The 20,024-nt window shown below is 40.8% G+C and overlaps 1 protein-coding gene across 3 annotated transcripts in view; it reads left to right on the top strand.

The window, feature by feature from the left end:
• Positions 1-20,024, top strand: part of SASH1 (SAM and SH3 domain containing 1) — a 309,610-nt gene that overhangs the window by 239,436 nt on the left and 50,150 nt on the right. For all 3 annotated transcript variants that reach the window (XM_059400910.1, XM_059400909.1, XM_059400911.1), the window contains exon 8: positions 5,093-5,194. In XM_059400910.1, coding sequence (XP_059256893.1) covers positions 5,093-5,194 — 102 coding nt within the window. The remainder of the gene's footprint in view (positions 1-5,092; positions 5,195-20,024) is intronic.

Raw genomic sequence — 20,024 nt, forward strand, 5'->3', positions numbered from 1 at the left:
ATCTGCCTACTTGTGATCTCTGTCTGTCAAATAAATAAATAAAATCTTAAAAAAAAAAAAAAAAGAAGAAGGAAACATGAAGGTCAGGATGCAGAAGATGCCTGCGGCCATCTGACTACACGTGTGGGGGAGGAGAGTAGCCTGTGATGGACCTCCTCCAGGTTTTGTGGAGCAAAAAAAAAATACGAGAAGTAGCCTTAACATAGTCACTTTTAGGCAGCTCATTTCTATAACTGAAAAGAAAGGAGTCTTTTCTAAGTTGGGGGGAAAACAATTAGTTTGAAGCGCCTTCTGAGTTGATGATTTTAACAGCTGCCCATTATTTATGTGGAAAGGAAATCAGAAGTTGACTGGATGAGAAGGTGGCACGGCTGTGTGTGGATTTGGGTAGCGGCTTCAGCAGTGCATCTTGTCTGTCTGGGGCCCGGGGTGGGGCAGGGGCTGTGGGGGCTGCGGGGGCTGCCGGGGCTGCGGGGCCGCCCTACCTAGTTTCAGGACAGAGCTCATCAAGACGTCGAGAATATTTTCTGTAAGGCAATCCAGGAACACAGATTGAAGAACAAAAGTGATGACATTTTCTAAAGTCTACTAGCTTCTGTACACAGCGATGGGGGTCCTTTGACAGCTGATGAAGTAGCGGGGAAGCCTTTTGGCCTGCTCTTGGCAGGGCGGCATACAGCCTCAGCTACTAGTGCCTGGATGGGCTGCTGCTTTGGCCAGAGACAAAACACTTCATGAAAAATGTTATTTAGAGCAGAAAACACTCTGTGGAAAGGATCTGCTGCTTTTATGACTAGCTCAGGGATCGAAATTTACTTGATGATTATACTAAAAACAAAAACAAAAACCTTAAGACTTGGACCTCCTGTAATGACCATGATGAGAATGTCCTTCAGGACCTCAGGTGTATGTTTGTCCTGCTGTCAATCAGATACTTAAAGACCCCTAAGTTTACTCCTGACAGGACAACCTACTATCAGGAGAGAAATTTGCCTGTGTGCCATTTGGAGCAGAGAGTATCCCCAGTACATCCTTGTATTGGGGAAAATTTTATCTAATGTCAAAAACAGTTTGGTCCATTATGCTTTCTTTGTGTGGATTTGATCTCATTGATGGATACTTTCCCACCTGAAAACCCGTTATTGATACAAACAGAGATTAAAATGAAAAAGGCTACAAGGAATTAATATGTGAAACACTACCATAAGCAGCAAAAAAAAAATAAAAAAGCATTTGAAGAGAATGAACTTTATGAAACACTTCTGTATTTCTGTATTTTCTCTGAGTGTGTAATTGAAAAAGACAGAAGCTTTAAAAAAAAAACAGCTTAACTTACGATTTTTATATTTTATTAACTAGTAGTTTTATCAAGTCTATTGGTTTATCGAACATTTTCTAATAGCTTTATGATGGATATATGTGCTTTAAGGAAATCAAGCTTATTCGTAAAATAAAATTGTATGGGGGGATCTAGGTAATTGGCATAGTCTACGTAACACAATTTTAAGGAGCATACCTAGCTCTTGGCAAGTAAGTTCAGGGTATTTAGATCTTGGGCTGGTTCTACAAGGTTTAGAAGGCCCAAGAGATACCTAGATGCCACTGGGTATTCATTTGTGTGGGTGATTTTTGTGGTGTAAAACTCAGTTTTAAAGCTTTGGCTAAAAGAGAACACTGTTGTTTTGGTATGACGGTGCTCAGCAGTGCTGGAGCTATGTAGTAGAAAAATATGTCCTTTGACATTTTAACTGGAAACACTGTCTCTAGGAAATTGAGGGAGATCTGTAACCATGATTTGATAATCCTATTTCCTAAAATATAATTATGAATACAAAAGACTACTCATGTTAACTTGATCTAATTCCTAAATATTATGTATTTATCCATCTGATAAATGTATGTCTGCTTCCATAAGGTCATACCTGCGTGAAAGTCCAAAATAAAATTTGTTTTGTTTTGTTTTTAAGTACTTATTTGTCACTGACTTAACTGCCACTAAGTAAGGGAAGGGGACAAGAAAGCCAGAGGGAAAAGCTGGACAGAGATGTGGTTTCAGGAGAAATCTAAGCTTACCCCAATCCCATAGGGAGTGGGGAGCTCTGGAAGGTGAATTGCATTGTAGAGTTGTCCTCCCAGAGAAGAAGAGACTTGAGGCTGATTGGGGAGGAGGCGGCAGCCCTCTAGGCATCTGTGGGAAACATCTCCTCTCAACCATGGAAAGTTCCCTAGAGCAGGGTGTAAATGTGAGCCACATGCACAGTAACTGAGGAGTTGGGGAACACTGGTGTGAATGGAGTCTGGACATCTGGTATAGCAGAGCGCAAGATTAGGAACTGGGAACCTATATATATGATGGTTTTCCTCGCAGCAGCTTCTGTGCATCAATCACAGAGATTTGGACAACCAGAGAGGCTCATGGAGAGAGTCCATAGGAGAACAACAAGGTGATTGTAGTTAGGTTTTTTTTTTGTTTGTTTGTTTTTTGTTTTTTTTTAAATTAGGTCCTGTGGGTGAAAATTGGAAAGGATTTATCTCAGAGAAGAATGTAATCACCATCTCCAAGTATATGAAGGATTATTAAACAACACATCTTCAGGATGTAATGAAGAGTGTTTTGTTTTATTTTGTTTTAACCTCTATTGAGGACAAAATAAAAGGAAATGAATTTAACTTGCAGCTGGAGGGGATTTGGAGTAGATATAATACAAAAGTTCTTTTCTCGTAGAAATGGGAACATTTTAGGATCTCCTCAAACATTTCTAAAATAGCAATTATGGACTGAAGATGGCCATCCTTCTAGGAATCATGCCGTAGACTTCAAGTATGAGAAAAATATGAGACTGAAGAAAATAGGATGTGAAAGAAGCATTTCCTCTTGAGACAGACACATGCGCGCACACACACACAGACATAGACATGCACATGCACACTTTAAAACTTCTGTTGTGTTAAAGCTAGACATTTGCTTCAGAACATCTAAGACATCAATTGTCTTTCCTCCATGAAATTATATTTAAGTCAAAACTTCTTTGGGAGCAAAGTAGAATATAAAAATGTAGTTGTAAAAGTAACTAACCAGGTTGCGTTTTTCCCCTGTAAGATGCACTTAGGATTCTTTTTAGAGATCCTGTTTTATAACTTGAAAACATAGCATTTTTAAATTAGAAAATTTAAAAACAAGGTAAATTTGGGTAGAGTGTGAATTTGAATCTCTCTCTGAGGAAGCCCTGATACTCTCAGACCCCAGAGTCCATGAAGGACAGGGACAGATAGAAGAAGAAAAATATCAAATCTGTTATGATCGACTAGTTAGGAATTTGCTGTGTTTTGTTTCAATTAAAGATAAAGCTCATTTAGTGGCTTCTCGAAGTTGAGCCTAGGTGGAATATGAAAGTATGGCAGAGACTGGGAGAAAACAAATGATAACCGTGTCTTTCAGTCATGCGGGAAGAATGTAGCATTTCAGAAATCAGAAAATGTGGGGGGCGCCTGGGTGGCTCAGTGGGTTAAGCCTCTGCCTTCGGCTCAGGTCATGATCTCAGGGTCCTGGGATCGAGCCCCGCATCGGGCTCTGTGCTCAGCGGGGAGCCTGCTTCCTTCTCTGTCTCTGCCTGCCTCTCTGCCTGCTTGTGATCTCTGTCTGTCAAATAAATAAATAAAATCTTTAAAAAAAAAAAAAAAGAAAATGTGGAAAGAAAGACCATTCTAATATATAATTTAAATATACCATGAAGATTAGAGCAATATCCATGTCCCTAAAGTACTAGAAAGATTAAAGTGCTACTCGCAAATAGCAGAAGTTCAAACCCCTGGAGCTGACGTGAGCTGTCAGCTCTCTTTTATTGGGAACCACAAGGCTGTGTTCGTCATGAGTCTTTGCTTTGGTATGGGTGCTAAGTTTTGTTGCATTATCTTACATAATTCTAGTAATAGTTCTGTGAGATAGTTTATTGTCATCCCCATTTTCCAGATAGAGGAACTGAGGCACAAAGGAGTTAAGTAATTTGCCCCAGCGTTCCAAGCTGATACTTGGTTCTGCAGCCAAGCTCTTACCCATTAATCAATACTGTCTGCCTTCCCATGTCTATCTCCTGTCACAAGTATGTGCAGCAAAGAATTTCATGGTAGCAGTGATACTTTGCAAAGTTGCCTTTTCCCTAGAGGGATGCTGTCAGCATGGTGGCTTTGCCATGTCCACGTGGCTCCAGTGGTTGAGAACAGTCCTAGCACCTTCTCCTGGGCTGTTAGGCCAGATCGTTTCTGTTTTTTGACATCTTGATTTATAGAACATGATTTCATCAGTGTGAAATTCATACCTAAAAACTGCTTTGTAATAGAATTTTGATACAGTGGTAACTTAACCGTATTGTGTTGCAGAGTTAAATTTCTATGTGTTTGATGAAAGCACGCCTAGAACCTCTCACATTTGCCATTCTAAAAGACCTTTCTGTTCGCTTAAACTTGTCAATTTCCTATAATCTTTCACTTGTCTTTCTATTTTCAGAAAGTGTAAAGGGAATTTCTAAACCCAAACTGGAGATGTCTCGGAACATACTCTAGATAGCTCATTATTTTCCTCTCCTCCACAAGGGTGCCCGATAAGGCTCATAATGTTTATTAGTTGAGAACAAGGAATTGGTAACTTGAAACAGTCAGTTGCAAGAAAAGCAAGTGATTTTAGAGAATCTGTTTCAGGCTTCCACCTCTGTTTCACCAAAATGCCCATAGTCTACCACGTTGTGTCTTCGACAAATACAGGTAATTCAGAGGCCAGGCTACAGACAATTTCTGTTTTTGAACTTACAGTTGAACTGAGAAAGATAAGTATTGAGGCTGGAGGGTCTTGGAGGGAAAATCAAGGTTCTTTTTAGAACACCAAATACAAAGAATCTGTTGTGTCTGTCAGTTTGATGTAGATGAAAAATCACAGGGCAGGGTGTACGTCTTCCTGTCAGTTCGGGGAACCTTGTCTTTGGCTGGCACTGAGTCCCCAGCAGCGGCATGAAGAAAGTGCCCAGAGCATTCTCTCTGCTGCCTGGTAGGCAGCCGTGGCCATTATTTCCATGTCAATTTTCATTTTCTTTTGTTGTAGCTCAAGGAGTATGAGGCCCAGCACCGGCAGTCAGCGGCCTTGGACCCTGCCGACTGGCCAGACGGTTCTTACCCAACATTCGATGGCTCATCAAACTGCAATGTAAGTTTACTGTTTCTGAGCAACTTGACCGCTTCTACTACAAAGTAGATTTTAGCCAACTTCTGCCTTTGAACTTCCTTCTGCCATTACCAGCTCCCACCCGGGATCTGAAAAGAAGCATCTCTTCTGACATGTTACTCCGTTTTCTTGATGGACTTATCTGCAGTCAAAATAGTGCTGTTGATTCTGTTACTTCATAATTGTGGTAAATCATATGTAATTTAAAATTTAACCTTAAAAACATTTTTATGTTCAATTAATATTCAGTTCAGTAGCATTAAGCACATTCACGTTGCTGTGGCATCGTCATAAAATACACATCCAGAACTTTCTCAGCATCCAAAACAGAAATTCCATAACCATTAACCAGTAACTCCCCTTCCATAAATTTAGGAAGCCACCATTTTACTTTCTAGCTCTATGAGATTTGACTATCCTGGGTCCTTTATATACATGGAATCATACAATATTTGTCCTTCTGCATCTGGTTTATTTCATGTAGCATAAATGTTCTCAAGGTTCATCCACATTGCAGCATATGCCAGAACTTCATTCCTTTTTTAAGGATAAGTAATACTCTACCATATGGATATACCACATTTTGTTTATCCATTTGTCTGTTGATTGACACTTGGGTGTTTCTACCTTTTGGCTGTTGTAAACAATGCTACTATGAACATTAATATATGAATATCTGTTCGAGTACTTGCTTTCAGTTCTTTTCAGTATGTATCTAGGTGGAGAATTTCTAGATCACATGTTTATTATACATTTACTTTTTAAAGGAGCCACTATACAGTTGTCCAGTATGGCTGCGTCATTGTACAGCAATGTGTAAATGTTCCAGTTTTATTTTACTTCTCACCAACACTTGTAATTTCCCCCTTTTTTGTTAATAGCCATCCTAATGGGTGTAAAATGATGTCTTGTTGTGACTTTGATTTGCATTTCTCTAATGACTAATGATATATATATATATAAAAGAAATGTCTATTCAAGTTCTTTGCTCATTCTTGAATTGGGCTGTTTTATTGTTGGCTGTTGAGTTGTAGGAGTTCTTTGTATATTCTGGCTATTAATCCCTTATCAGTTGCATGATATAAATAGTTTCTTTCATTTTAGGGTTGCCTTTTCACTTTCTTCTTTTTTTTTAAGATTTTATTTATTCGCTTGACAGACAAAGATCACAAGTAGGCAGAGAGGCAGGCAGAGAGAGAGAGGAGGAAGCAGAGTGCCCGATGCAGGGCTCGATCCCAAGGCCCTGAGATCATGACCTGAGCTGAAGGCAGAGGTTTAGCCCACTGAGCCACCCAGGCATCCCAACTTTTTCACTTTCTTGATGTCTTTTGATGCATAAAAAGTTTCTAAGTTTGAAGTCCAATTTCCCTTTGCTTTTGTTCCCTGTGCTTTTGGTGTCATATCCAAGAAAGCTTTGCCAAATCCAATATCATGAAGATTTTCTCCTGTTTTCTTTTCAGAGTTTTATAGTTTCAGCTCTTAAGTTTAGGTCTTTGGCCCATTTTAAGTTTATGTGTGTATATGATAATAGCATACAGGCCCAACTTCATTCTTTTGCAGATAGATACCCAGTTTTCCCAGAACCATTTGTTGAAAGGACTGTTCTTTCCTCATTGACTGGTCTTGGCTTCCTTTTCAAAAATTAATTGACCATATAGACTAGATTTTATTTCTGGGCTCTCTTATTTTATCCCATTGGTTTATATGTCTTTCCATTGTAGGTATTACACTGTTTTGATTAATGTAGCTTTGTAGTAAGTTTTGAAATCAAGACATGTGAACCCTCTAACTTGATTCTTTTTCAGATTGTTTTAGCTATCCAGGTCCTTTAAGAGTTCATATGAATTTTAAGATGGGTTTTTCTTTTTCCACAAAAGATGCCATGAGATTTTGATAGAGATTGCAGTGAATCTGTAGTTGATTTGGGTAGTATTGTCATCTTTTTTTGTTTGTTTATTTTGTTTTTTTTTAGTATTGTCATCTTAATAGTAGGAAGTTCTTCTGATCTATGTACATAGGGTATCTTTGCATTTCTTTATGTCTTCTTTAAATCTTTCAGCAATGTTTTGTAATTTTCAGTGTACACATCTTACCTCCTTAGTTAAGTTTATTTCCAAGTATTATATCATTTTTTAATGCTTTTTTTCTTTTTTCACATTTTCATAGCTAGTGTATAAAAATGGAACTGACTGTTGATCTTGTGTCCCTCAACTTGGCTGAATCCGTTTCTTAATCTCTAATAGGTTTTGTGTGGTAGAATCTTTGGGCTTTTCCCCATAGAAGATTGTGTCATTTGTGAACAGAGACAGTTTTACTTCTTTTCTAATTTGAATGACCTTTATTATTCATGCTATCTTATTTTTTTTTTTAAGATTTTATTTATTCATTTGACAGAGAGAGCACATACAGGGGGAACAACAGAGGGAGAGGGAGAAGCAGGCTACCTGTTGAGCAGGGAGCCAGACATGGGGCTCAGTCCCTGGACCCCTAGGATCATGACCTGAGCAAAAGACAGACGTTTGACTGACTTTACTCAGGTGCCCCTATTCATGCTGTTTTAATGTGACCAAACATGCTTCCTAGGAGTTCCACAGGAAGAGTTTCGAGTTTCAAGCAGATATCTTGTGATGCCATCATCCAACTGCAGGTAGTAAGAATGGAGGGAGTTGCCCTTTTTCACTTATTATGCAAATGCTTTGTTTGGTAGGTTCGTTCTTTCTTAAAATCTGGAAGCAACTCTACCTCCATGTCTTCAGCTTCTTGTCTCCTCTTGTCCATGCTCTATACTGGTAGTCATCGCTCCAGAACATACCTCTCTTCTTGCAAGCTCCTGCTTTCAAAAAGCCTGCTGGTTTTCCAGTTCTGTAAGATAAATTCCAAACATTCTGGCACACTCGAGACACTTTGCAGTCTGGCTTTAGTCAGTATGTCTGCTCTCCTCTGCCACCCCCTTACCCCTAATAGCCTCCACTCCATCCACACTGGACCCTGCCTGTGTTACTGAACACACCTTGTATTGTCCACACTCTACTTTAATTCAGGCAATTTCCTCCACTGAGAATATCTTCCTCCAGATTTTTCCAGGTAAAATTCTGTATGTCCTTCAAGATAAAGTCCAACTGTCACCTCTTCTGAAACTTCCTTCAGCCTTCTTAAGTTTATTTTATTGCTTCCTATTCTGTGCCTTGTTAAACTAGCATTGTACATGAAGCCTGACCTTTATCCTAGAGTATAGGAATTCATCATGCATCTTGTAGCCTCCTTGGGAATCATGAGCTCTTTGAGCAAGAAAGTGTCTCCAGTGAGTGTCTAATTCAGTGTCCAGTTCATATGGCATGTTCAAAAAGAAATATTCAGTGGACAAAGTTGTATTTATTTATTTATTTAAAGATTTTATTTATTTATTTGACAGACAGAGATCACGAGTAGGCAGAGATGCAGGCAGAGAGAGAGAGAGAGGAGGAAGCAGGCTCCCTGCGGAGCAGAGAGCCTGATGCGGGGCTTGATCCCAGGACCCTGGGATCAGCTTTAGCCCACTGAGCCACCCAGGCACCCCCAAAGTTGTATTTAAATGTTCATCTCCCCTGGCTGCTCGAAGAGCATGTTTCATGTCCTGCATCACACTTCTTTGCATCTAAGCAACAGACGATGGCTTGTCAGAAGTAAATGTAAGCTTTCCGCTATCTCCTTGTCCCTGATTTCCTGAGTCAAGCACTGGATTTCCATTTCAGCTAAAGAAAGAAAGAAAGAAAGAAAGAACGAAAGAAAGAAAAAAAAAAGAAAGTGAAGAAAAAGAAAAAAAAACCCAGGGGATTGTTAATTTGAAAGCCCTGCTTTGTTGCTTTTATGTGAGAGACTGAGACATTACCCTTTATAATAATAAATGTATCCTATGCTAGCCAGCATTGTGTGCTGGGACTATGAGGTAATCAAAAGAACCATGCTCATGGATTTCAGTGTACCTTTTTCATGACTCTTATCCCCTTGTCCTGAAGTCTAGCATAATATAAATGTAAATCATGAACCTAAAGAAGCATGAAGAATAAATACAGTAACTCAGGACTGATGCTATTCAAAGCCTGCTGGGGGAGAACACAAAGACCCAGCTGTCCATCGTTGGGTCCTCTAGCGTCAGACTCACTGTATTCTGTCCTGATTAATAGCATCTGAGTCAAGGGGGAGGTTCTAAGACTATCCAGTCAGAAACACAGGACTGTGTTTCTGACACACACACACTAAATGTGAGAGGCTTGTCACATTTAGGAAAAGTTAATATAAATTAAGTACAATGATGGTTTTGAACAAGCTGTTCAGAAAGCATTCATTATTAGGTATTGGTTTTTAGTTATTAACCACCTTCAGATGGTATCAGAACCATCACCTTGGTAGAAATTGTCAGAAGAAAGGGGGTACTTCTTAGAAGTTGGACATTCATTCCCTTGAGCATTATTTCTTTGTTCACTGAGGAGACATCTAGAAAGCGCTTGCTGTATACCCGGCTTAATGCCATAGCTAGTCAGGCTACAGAGGTAGAGGAGTAGGAGAGATGGGCCCTGCCCGCCCTGAGTTTCCCCAGTAGCGCAGAGGTTAAAATCACCCCCACATGTACTCACACAGACTTTAGATGTCATGTACACACTCACGTTATTAGCTTCTCAGCAGACCGTTTCTTCGTAGATGATGCAAAAATGAATTCAGCCTGTTCTAGTTGGCACCCTCCATTTCCAGTACAATCTTCCAGAAGCGCCGGAGCAACTTTTTGCTGAGAGACGTAGGTGAAGACAGGCCATTCGGCAGTGGAGTTTGCTGAAGCGATATTATTTACACTGCGTATTTTGCTAGCTGGCTTCGCACAGGCTGCCGCACCCATTTCCAGTCACGCTGCACATTCCTACAGCTGACCGCCATTGGCACTGAAGTTTGCTTGAACTTGATTGCAATCCTAATGTATGTAACTCTCGCCCCCTCACCCTACCCCCTGGCCCGTCCTGTGTTTTTATGGAGACTCAGCAAGAAACTCCAGCCAAGATATTCCTTCTCAATTATGCTACCTTCGCCTGATAGCGGAGTAATTAATTTCAGATAAATCCCGCTGTGTCCTCCTCCAGCCGCCGTGGGTTAGACGCTTTGATTATCTTTTGTGCGAGAGCCCGGGCTTTTCAGTTGCCTATTGATTCTTTTCTAGACTGAGATGTAAATAGCCCACTGGCCAGAGCTGGGAATGTCCAGGCCATGGACGTTTCAGGGATCACAAGCCCTTTGTCACGAGATTCAATGCCTATATTGATGCCTGTCGTGCTTTAGGATTTCATTGGCACTGATTTCATAGACCCCCCACCCCCATAACTGACATTAGATCATTGCGTGTTGCTTCACAATAAATCCATATTCACATTCCTGGTTTCCAAGAATGTAAAGTACTAAAGATAGTTACCAGGGGAAGTGAAAAATAGCTCTCTCTTTGCCAGAGGAGAATGTGTTCTGTGCTGTTTCTCATTAATAACAAACTTCTGTTGTGAGTGTTAGAGTTTTTATTTTTTATTTTTTTTTTTAAAGATTTTATTTATTTATTTGACAGTCAGAGATCACAAGTAGGCAGAGAGGCAGGCAGAGAGAGAGGAGGAAGCAGGCTCCCCGCTGAGCAGAGAGCCCGATGCGGGGCTTGATCCCAGGACCCTGAGATCATGACCTGAGCTGAAGGCAGAGGCTTTAAACCACTGAGCCACCCAGGCACCCGAGTGTTAGAGTTTTTAAAAAGAGTTTCTGGTTTGAGTCCTTCACTTGATTCCTGGCTAAATATCTGGACATACGTTTTAATATTTTTCATCTTAGTTTGATAAATTTTGTTTTCCTTTGCCTCCTGTAGGGGGAGGTTTTGGGAATTCTCCTTTTCAGTTTTCAACTTTTGTGCCTTGAGGCTCAGTTTACCTTCTCGTTAAGAAAACATTTAATGAAATGCTGTCCATCCTCCAGGGGTTTAGAGATTTGTACACAAGGAGTATGTTTTAGTAAATCATAATTTTGATATTTCTGCCAAATTGGTAGGTAAAACTTGGTGATCTGTATTTGGTTCTCAAATATTAAAAATGTTTGCAGTGAAACATCTTTCACAAATTGTTAAATTGTAAATTGTTTAATTATGATGTGATTTAAGTTATTTTAAAAATATATGATGTTAAAGAGAAATTAAAGCAACAACAAGGATAAGAAGGCACAAGTCCATTGTAGACATTTATTTTGGTCCCGTCTGTTTGTTTCTCTTGATACAAAATGTGTTCGAGGAAAAAATTGGAATTCTGTGTCTATACTGGAGCTCCTCACTAGGATGAAGCAACTATGGTGAAATATTCCGTGAAGGGAGTTATTTTGTAACACAAGCCATGGTTTTATAATTGATCTTCTACATTTGGGGAAATTTAGTCAGGAAGTATTTGTGCAAGGAGGGGTCTAAAGTTCTAGCTGAGGCATAGCAACACCTTTTGTCCACCTGTGCACTCTTCATGGCCTTTCCTTGCAGCCAGCTCTGAATATATTTCGCCACTAACTGCGTTTAAGGCACAGGAGAGCCATGGGTTGAACTGTGTCCCAGAGTTTGGGCAAAAAAGACACATCAAGTGCTCACTTCCACTTCTAACAAAATGCTATTTTAAGTGTTTCCTTGTCTGAGGACTTTCAAAGTCTCAACTAAAATATCCCCCTGTGATGAGATGTTTTGGTTATAATGCAAGACGGTTAAGTCCTTTTGGGGCTTCCTAAAATTATAAACTGTAAACTTGTACCTCATTGTCAGGCAGGTTTTATTTAGCTCTCCAGAGTCCCTTCCCCTGCTTTTCTTACAGCAGCCGTTGCGTGCAAGCAGAGGCTGCAGGTCTGGTATTTCAAAAGGAGAAGCTGCCACAGCCTTAGTCTACACTAGAACTTCCTAAAAGATAATGTGAAGAAAGCCAGGAGAGCATTCCACAAAGTTACTTTTTTTTTTTTTTTTTTAAATATTTCATTTATTTATTTGAGAGAGAGAGAGCACAAGCCAGGGGAAGGGGCAAAAAGAGAGGGAGAAGCAGACTTCCTACTGAGCAGAGAGCCCGATGCGGGGCTCGATCCCAGGACCCTGAGACCATCATCTGAGCTGAAGGCAGATGCTTAACCGATAGAGCCACCCAGGTGCCCCCAAAGTTACTTTTTTAGTAGTTCTTGTGGTGAATGGCTTGATTTCTATTATGGCCAAAGCAAAGACTCACAGTTTAATAACCTAACACAGAATGTAGTGGGAGAGCCGAGCCCCATGCACATGGGGTTCATGGACAGATTGACCTGTCCTTCTCATTCAAGGGGCATCCATATATTGATGCTCTTAAGATTCTGCCTATTATGGGTTGAATCAGATTTAAAAAAAAAAAAAAAAAAAAAAACTTGGCTATCTTAATGTGTTTATTTTGAATATGTTTCATTTACTAGGGTGGACTTCTAGACAAGGTGTATAGGTGAAACTTTATAGAAGTTTTATATTTTAGAGGTGTTAGTGTTAGAAGGAAATATAAATCAATACCATTAGCTTCCTCATAGGGGAAATCTGACCCCATAAGAAGAATTGTTTTTTATGATAACACATGATGAATTTACAAAAGTTTTTCCCACCTATAGATTTTCCTAGCAATTACAAAAAATATGATTTTTGTATTTTGCTTACTCTGAGTGAATATTTTTAGATGCATAAATTGTGTGAAGATTCATATATACTACAGAGTGAGAGCTGGCATTATAGATACTGTAAAGATAGTCTGTGAAAATGGTTGACTTACCAATAGTGTCTCTGCTATGCTGGTTTTTAATAAGGAAATTTAAGAGAGGGTAGATTCCAAGCATAAAAATAACTAAATTACTTTTATTTCTGGATAAACTGTGTTTTTTGTGGGCTTTTTTTTGGGGGGGGGGGGTGTGGGGGGAAGGACAGCGGGAGGGGGAGAGTGAAGGCTCCCATCACAGGGCTCAGTCTCATGACCCTGAGATCATGACCTGTACCAAAATCAAGAGTTGGACACCCAACCAACTGAGCCACCCCAGGCACCCCTAAACTGTATGCTTTTAATAGTGTTTGCATTTTTTTCTTTGTATCTCTTTTCCTAGAGAATTTCTTTTTCATGACTCTTCATATATGGGTTTCAGCTTAATAGAATTCTAATTGGCAAGGTAACTTTTGATTTGGAGCTGGAAGATGGTTCTGCTCGTTGAAGCTTTAATGGTTGTATTAGCTGGGCTGGAAGACAGGATCAGTGGATGTGTGCTTCAGCTCCTTATTTCTTAAACCGAAGAGCCTTACTCGTTTGACTTGTAATATGACCAGGAGAAAGAGAAATATGGCTGCCGATGATTTGCCAGAGGCCATGTATACCTTGTGTCCCTGGGACAGATGTCAGCAATTCCTTCTATGACACAGTGCCAGAATAACAACCACTTTTCTAAGTCTTTCTAAATGTTAACTATGTTAAAAATAACTTTTATTGATTCTGGTCTTTTAATGCATACTTGCAGCCTTCAGATGATTATTCAGACTTTTATAGGTACTTTCTGTAAATTTCTTTTTTATTTGGCTGGGTGGGAAGGTACAGGAAGAAACACTACTCTTAATTTCAACAAAAGTGCTTTTGAAACTAAAGTGCAAATAAAACAGAGACATATTAAAATTCCCTTTAGAAGGGTAAAAGGGATGATTCTTGAGACCTGCAGCTTGTGGTGAGTCCAGGAGACAAAAAAATCAGACCATTGGAACAACACGCATAGTGAAGTCTCTTGAGAAAGATGAATTTTGCCCTAACTGCATGTAAGCTGACCGAGAACTGTTGTTTAGATGACTCTTTGTCATTAATTCCACACCACCCTCTCGTCCCCAGCCTTCTCCCTGGGACGGAGGCCAAAGCTTGAGGCGTACATTTTCTGGGAGCGCCTGAAGATCATCCTCTCTAAACAAAGTTAGCCCGGAAGCAGGCTCTGCCCTCGGGAAAGCTGGGTGCTTGCCCTTGCCCAGCATTCTGAGGGGAGGGGCCGGTTAACTGGGACGCAGCCTTTGGGTTCAGGTCCGGCTCTACCCGCTTCCCACCCCCCATTAGCGCTGCCTCTGTGGGAAAGTTGTCTCATCAGTTTGTGCCTCTGTTTTCTCATCTGGAAAAGCAGGAACAAGTATACCTACTCCAAACAGGTGTTACAAGAATTAAATGGCACCAAGTAAATACCCCGTGAATGCCAGTTTCTATTACTTTATGTTTAGATCTTTTACCTTTCCATTAACCGTTACTCTTAAAATACTTGAGTTCCCATGAAAGTGCAATTTTTTTGGCTGTGTCATTAACATGCTCGCAAATGCTCACGTATTACAGCAGATCGGCTAGAGCTGCGAGAACAAGCTGCGTGCAGCCGGCCTGTGTGAGCTTAGCTGTGCTTTTAGCAAACACCAATCAGTTCTTCTTCTGTTTCAGAAGGTGTTATTCTGTGAGTGGGTGTGGGGCTGGGTGCGATATGATTTCAATGATCATGTTGTGCTTTGTGATTTAACGTTTGGGAAGAATAAGCAGTTAACTGTAGGGAAATTACCTATGGCCTGGCCATGCTGAGGGGGACTCTCTGAGTGCGTGGGTGTGGGCTTCTGGCTGGTCGTGGTGGAGACCTCGCTCATGGCCACCCGGAAGTCACTGTGGATGTGGCTCTTTGTACCCAGTGGACTGACTTGGCATATCTCTCTCTTCACCGGTCTGTAGGGTTACAGAGAGTTGAGGTTGCTGAAGGGTATCAGGGGCCCCGTGGAAAAAAAATAAAATAGTGACAAAATAACCAGGTACTGCATAAGCTGAGGGAACCTATTTTTAACATTTAAAAAACTTAAGGTTGCTTTTGGATACATCCTGTTGTGTTGATTCTTTTATTTGGTTGAGTCAGTGGAAACTGGAGTTACTAGCTTTCGGCATATAAAAATGGCAGATTTATTTGTCCAACCCAATAGCTGAATACCGGACAGGATGTACTACATTTCCCCTGCCAGCTGATAGGCATCAAAGTGAAGACACTTGTAGTGGAATCTGGGTTAAGGATTGGCATTTAGATTTGCAACTCCAGTTTTGGTTTTGCTTTCGGAAGTAACCTCCAGGAGATTGGAGTAAGAGAGAATGTCCATCACTTATTAAATAAGATTTATCACATGTTAATTCCTCCTTGAATCGTTTGCCCTAGTGCCAGATCTTATATAACGGATGGGTTAGAAAGATCCCGGCCCTCACTGTGGTTTGAGAGTAGGACCTGGACTGAGGGCCACCTGTAGCCCAAGCCAACTGATAGAGGTCATAGGCTGCCCATCGCTTTGTTCAAGTCCATTTGAATCTTAAGTTACTAGTTACCTGTTTTATCAAAACTCGTGGGGCACCTAGGTGGCCCAGTCCACCCAGGACTGGGATAAGTGTACAAATTTTGATTTTTTAAAAATATTATTTATTTATTTGACAGAGAAAGAGATCACAAGTAGGCTAGCAGGTGGGGGAAGGAGGAAGCAGGCTACCTGCTGAGCAGAGAGCCTGATGCGGGGCTTGGTCCCAGGACCCTGAGATCATGACCTGAGCCGAAGGCCGAGGCTTAACCCACTGAGCCACCCCGATGCCCCCAAATTTTGATTTTTGACTGAGGTCATGATGTTGGGATCCTGGGATGGAGCCCCAGGTCAGGCTCCCTGCTCAGTGGGAAGTCCGCTTGAGGAGTCTCTCTATCCCTCTCCCTCTGCCCCTCCCCCTGCTCACTCTCTCTCTCTAAAATAATAAATAAATCTTAAAAAAAAAAAATGAATAAAACTCTTAGCCCTGTAGCCAGTCATCAGACAATGACACTCTTTTGGATAGCAATATTTTGATACAACGAAATTCTAATTCAAATTCTGTTTACAGAATAATGTCTGTCGAAACCTCCCTTGATTCTCTTCTTCTTGTCCCTTGTTCCTCTCCCTTTGTACCACAGACCTTCTGTCATCCCTTACCGATTGTACCATTACTGATAAAAGGCTGATAGCATTGTATAATCAGTTCCTAAAAGAAGTTCTTACCTGCACTTTGACCCAGAGTGTAGGTGAAAGAACGCGGCCATGAGCATTCTTTTACTCCTTCGTTGTACACACATTACTGAGTTCCTACTACGGGCCTGGCCCTATACACAGGGATTTGTATTTGGCAGGGACAGACAGGCAAGGAGATAGCACCGATGAGGATTTAATTGGAGTATTTCTACCTAGTGTATTAAGTATACACACAAAGTCCATTAAGCACTAGTGAGGAGAGTGGGAAGCCTTCCCAGAGAAGCTGAAGCCAAGTGAGAGCTCGCCAGAGAAGAGAGAGAAGCCTGTGTCAGGTAGAGATAGCAGCGGGGCTCAAGCTTTGGTGAAAAGCTGGGGAAATCTTAGAACCTGGAGCATAGGAGGAGACGGATTTAAATGGATACAGCTTTTCTCTGTATCAGTACTTGGACCTCTGGGGTATAGATCCTAGTTCTTTGTTCCTTCTTACTTAAAATTGGTTCTGCAATAGGTTGTTTGGGTCCTTTCTTTCCTTCAGACTACAATTTTCTTAAATTAACATCATTAATGTTTTTCATCCTGTCTTTGAAGTCTCCTTAACTGACTTTGTGTTCTTACTAAATTATTTTATAGTGTGAAGTAACTGTTAGGAATTTCTTCCTGCTCCTTGAGTTGTATTTTCATCTGATAGAGAGAAGGGATCAAAAGAGGAGATCTTTGTGTTCTCCCATGCTTTTTCTCTCTTTTTTACCCCGGCTGGTAAGTTTGAATGGTCATCATACATTTCCTTTCACCTTGAACATACCCGGCTAGCTCAGGTCAGATTTTCCACACGTGCTGATATAATGAAGATCACTTTTTGACCTGTTTGTCATGCTGTCTGACAAGAGATTGTTTTCCTTCTTCTAGGCTACAGTTGAGGGCTTTGTTTTGTGGTCCATTCATGTTTGTTGCTATAGCCTGATGTAATGGCCCAAGATATAGGGATATCCCCGAGGGGGAGTGTGGTCTTTGCTAGCATACCTGGACTCCGCCATCTCTCTCCCAAGATTGTGTTAAACGTGCTGCACCACGGTTCATGCTGGATGGTGTGGGGAAATAGGTAGGCCACATATAGTCTGCCTTTAATTCATTTTTCCAATTCTGGTGAATTTCTCCTCCCCGCCCCCCCACCATTCTAGTGAATTTCTAAGAGGCTTTATTTCACTCAGAATCAGCCTTACTACTAACTTTCTATCCTTTCACTCATAAGTCTCCTGAAGCAATTTCCACTGGTCCTAGATCCAAAAAAAAAAAAAAAGTGCGACAGAGTTTAAATTCCTTCAAGATTGAAAATTCCATGAAATAATTCTCAAGATTCCTACTGATGTAGCTTTTAGAGTAGTGAGGCCTTTTCTTTTGGTCTTCAGAAATTTATTTCCTCCCTCGACCATGAAATTTTATTTTATTCTAAGACTTCATTTATTTATTAGAGAGAGAAAGAGAACACAAGCAAGGGGAGCGGCAGGCAGAGGAAGAGGGGGAAGGAGGCTCCCCACTGAGCAAAGAGCCCAATATGGAACTCAATCCCAGGTCAGCCCAGCCATCCCGAATCTTCAAGTTGCCATGGGGCAGAGAGAATGCTTTTCCTTGTCCTCAAAGGGGTTGATGGGGATGAGAAAGATACATGGAGGAAAGAGAAGTGAATTCTCCCTTTACTCTGTAAATGTCTGGAAGATTTTTCTGCCAGAGGTTTTATCACCCTGCCCAAAGGCCAGAGAACCCCACTGCTCACATAAATTAGCTGAGTTAAGGTAACAAAGATATGATGGGAAGCACTCAAGATCTCTGGGATCATGAGCTGAGCCAAAGGCAAACGATTAACCCACTGAGCCATCCAGGAGCCCCGCCGTGAAGTTTTAAAGCTTAAAATTATTCTTAGATTATATACATTTCCTTGTTTGGGTGCTTTTGGTGGAATATTTTGCTAGTTTTTAGTAATTTTGCTTTTTGGAGGCTGTTGCTCATTTTGTTAGTTGTTGTGGGAAGGATATTCTGTGGTCTGGTTTTCAGCAATCATCATGACCTGATAGCCAAGGACAGGACCACAAACAACATTACTAGCTCCGAATGATTCTTTTCTAAGGATTCAGCCTTGATTTCTTCGATTTGGAAGTAAATTTGCTTATTGAAGCAATTCAATCAAAATAAGTTTGCTTATTATTTGTTCTAACAGACATAAGGGTACTTATGTTAAGATCATAGCTCATGACCCTAGGAGGTAAAATTGGCCTGCCGGCTTGTGACTTCAAGAGACAATTGTGCTGATCTATGGCCGAAGATTTGGTGAAGGATCGAACTTGGTGTCTGTACCTCCTCTCCATTGCCATGTAGGCAGTTTTCTCTGTTTTCTGTCAATTTTCTATAATTTCCCATCATCATGTGCCTGGACACGTTTGTTTGGCAGCCCTGTCCAAGAAGTCGTCGTGCTTGATCCATGAATCAGTCTGTCTCAGATGCCATGAAAGTAATGTGACTTTGCAAACACCACCCAGTCCCTTAGGACACTTACCACTTTTGGGATGAAAACTTGTATCAGCTCCAGAAACTAGAGCCTCAAACACATATGTAATTGCCCTACTTGGCAGTTCTGTTCTGAATCATCCTTTTTCCATGGCACAGGCTATGTGAGAACTGAATGCACTTGAGAATGAGTGGGTTTGGTGTTTTGCTTTGGTCTTCACTGTGCTTGGCACCATAGAGTGGCTTTGGGTAACACTACCCCACTCTTAACAGAGGGACCTGGAGAGCTCTTGAGTGCTTCCCATCATATCTTTGTTACCTTAACTCAGCTAATTTATGTGAGCAGTGGGGTTCTCTGGCCTATGGGCAGGGGGATAAAACCTCTGGCAGAAAAATCTTCCAGACATTTACAGAGTAAAGGGAGAATTCACTTCTCTTTCCTCCATGTATCTTTCTCATCCCCATCAACCCCTTTGAGGACAAGGAAAAGCATTCTCTCTGCTCCATGGCAACTTGAAGATTCGGGACGGCTGGGCTGACCTGTCATCCCAGTCTGGGATGCTTAGTTATGTATCCTAGAGTCCTGTTTTTTCCCTCCTCCTGTGGGGAAATGAGCAACTTTATTTGGGGCTGATTTTTTAAAAATGCAAAGTTCAGGAGTTTAAGAAAAAGAATAGAACTTACTGTGGAATGTAGCAGCCATTTGCTATTTCTTTGGTTTTTAGTTGGTTCTTTAAACAGTTTCTTAAATGAATTAAGTGCTGACAAGCCTTTGCCCCTGGGGGACCGTATTATTACCTCAAATTCTCACATACTTTTTACAAATAAAAGTATCATATAATTATATTCTCTTCTTCCTCTTCTTTCTTCAAATCTGGAGACAACTAGTTAATTTTGAAACTGCCAGAGAGATTATTTCAGTGTTATACTGCACCTCTGGGAGAAGAATGGAATCTTTTCGTTTTGTCCATATGCTGACAAAAATCTCCTAATTTCAGAGGGCAATGATGTCACCAGCTAATGAGCAAAATATTTCTTACTAAACAGATGAGTCCTTCCCTGATTCCTTTGTGAAATTAAAAAAAAAAAAAACCCACAATGTGTTTCATATTGTCTGTAGTTACTCTGACAACTCATAAACACTTCAAAATGTAATTCTGACTTCTTTGGCAAGTGAGACTAATTTTTTTCGTAAACACAACGAAAACACATTAAACTGATGGCTGGACCTGGAAGACCCCTGCCATGAGCCGGTCACCGATGACAGTC

Source organism: Mustela nigripes, chromosome 5, assembly GCF_022355385.1.
Source record: "Mustela nigripes isolate SB6536 chromosome 5, MUSNIG.SB6536, whole genome shotgun sequence".
In the NCBI taxonomy this organism is placed as follows: domain Eukaryota; kingdom Metazoa; phylum Chordata; class Mammalia; order Carnivora; family Mustelidae; genus Mustela; species Mustela nigripes.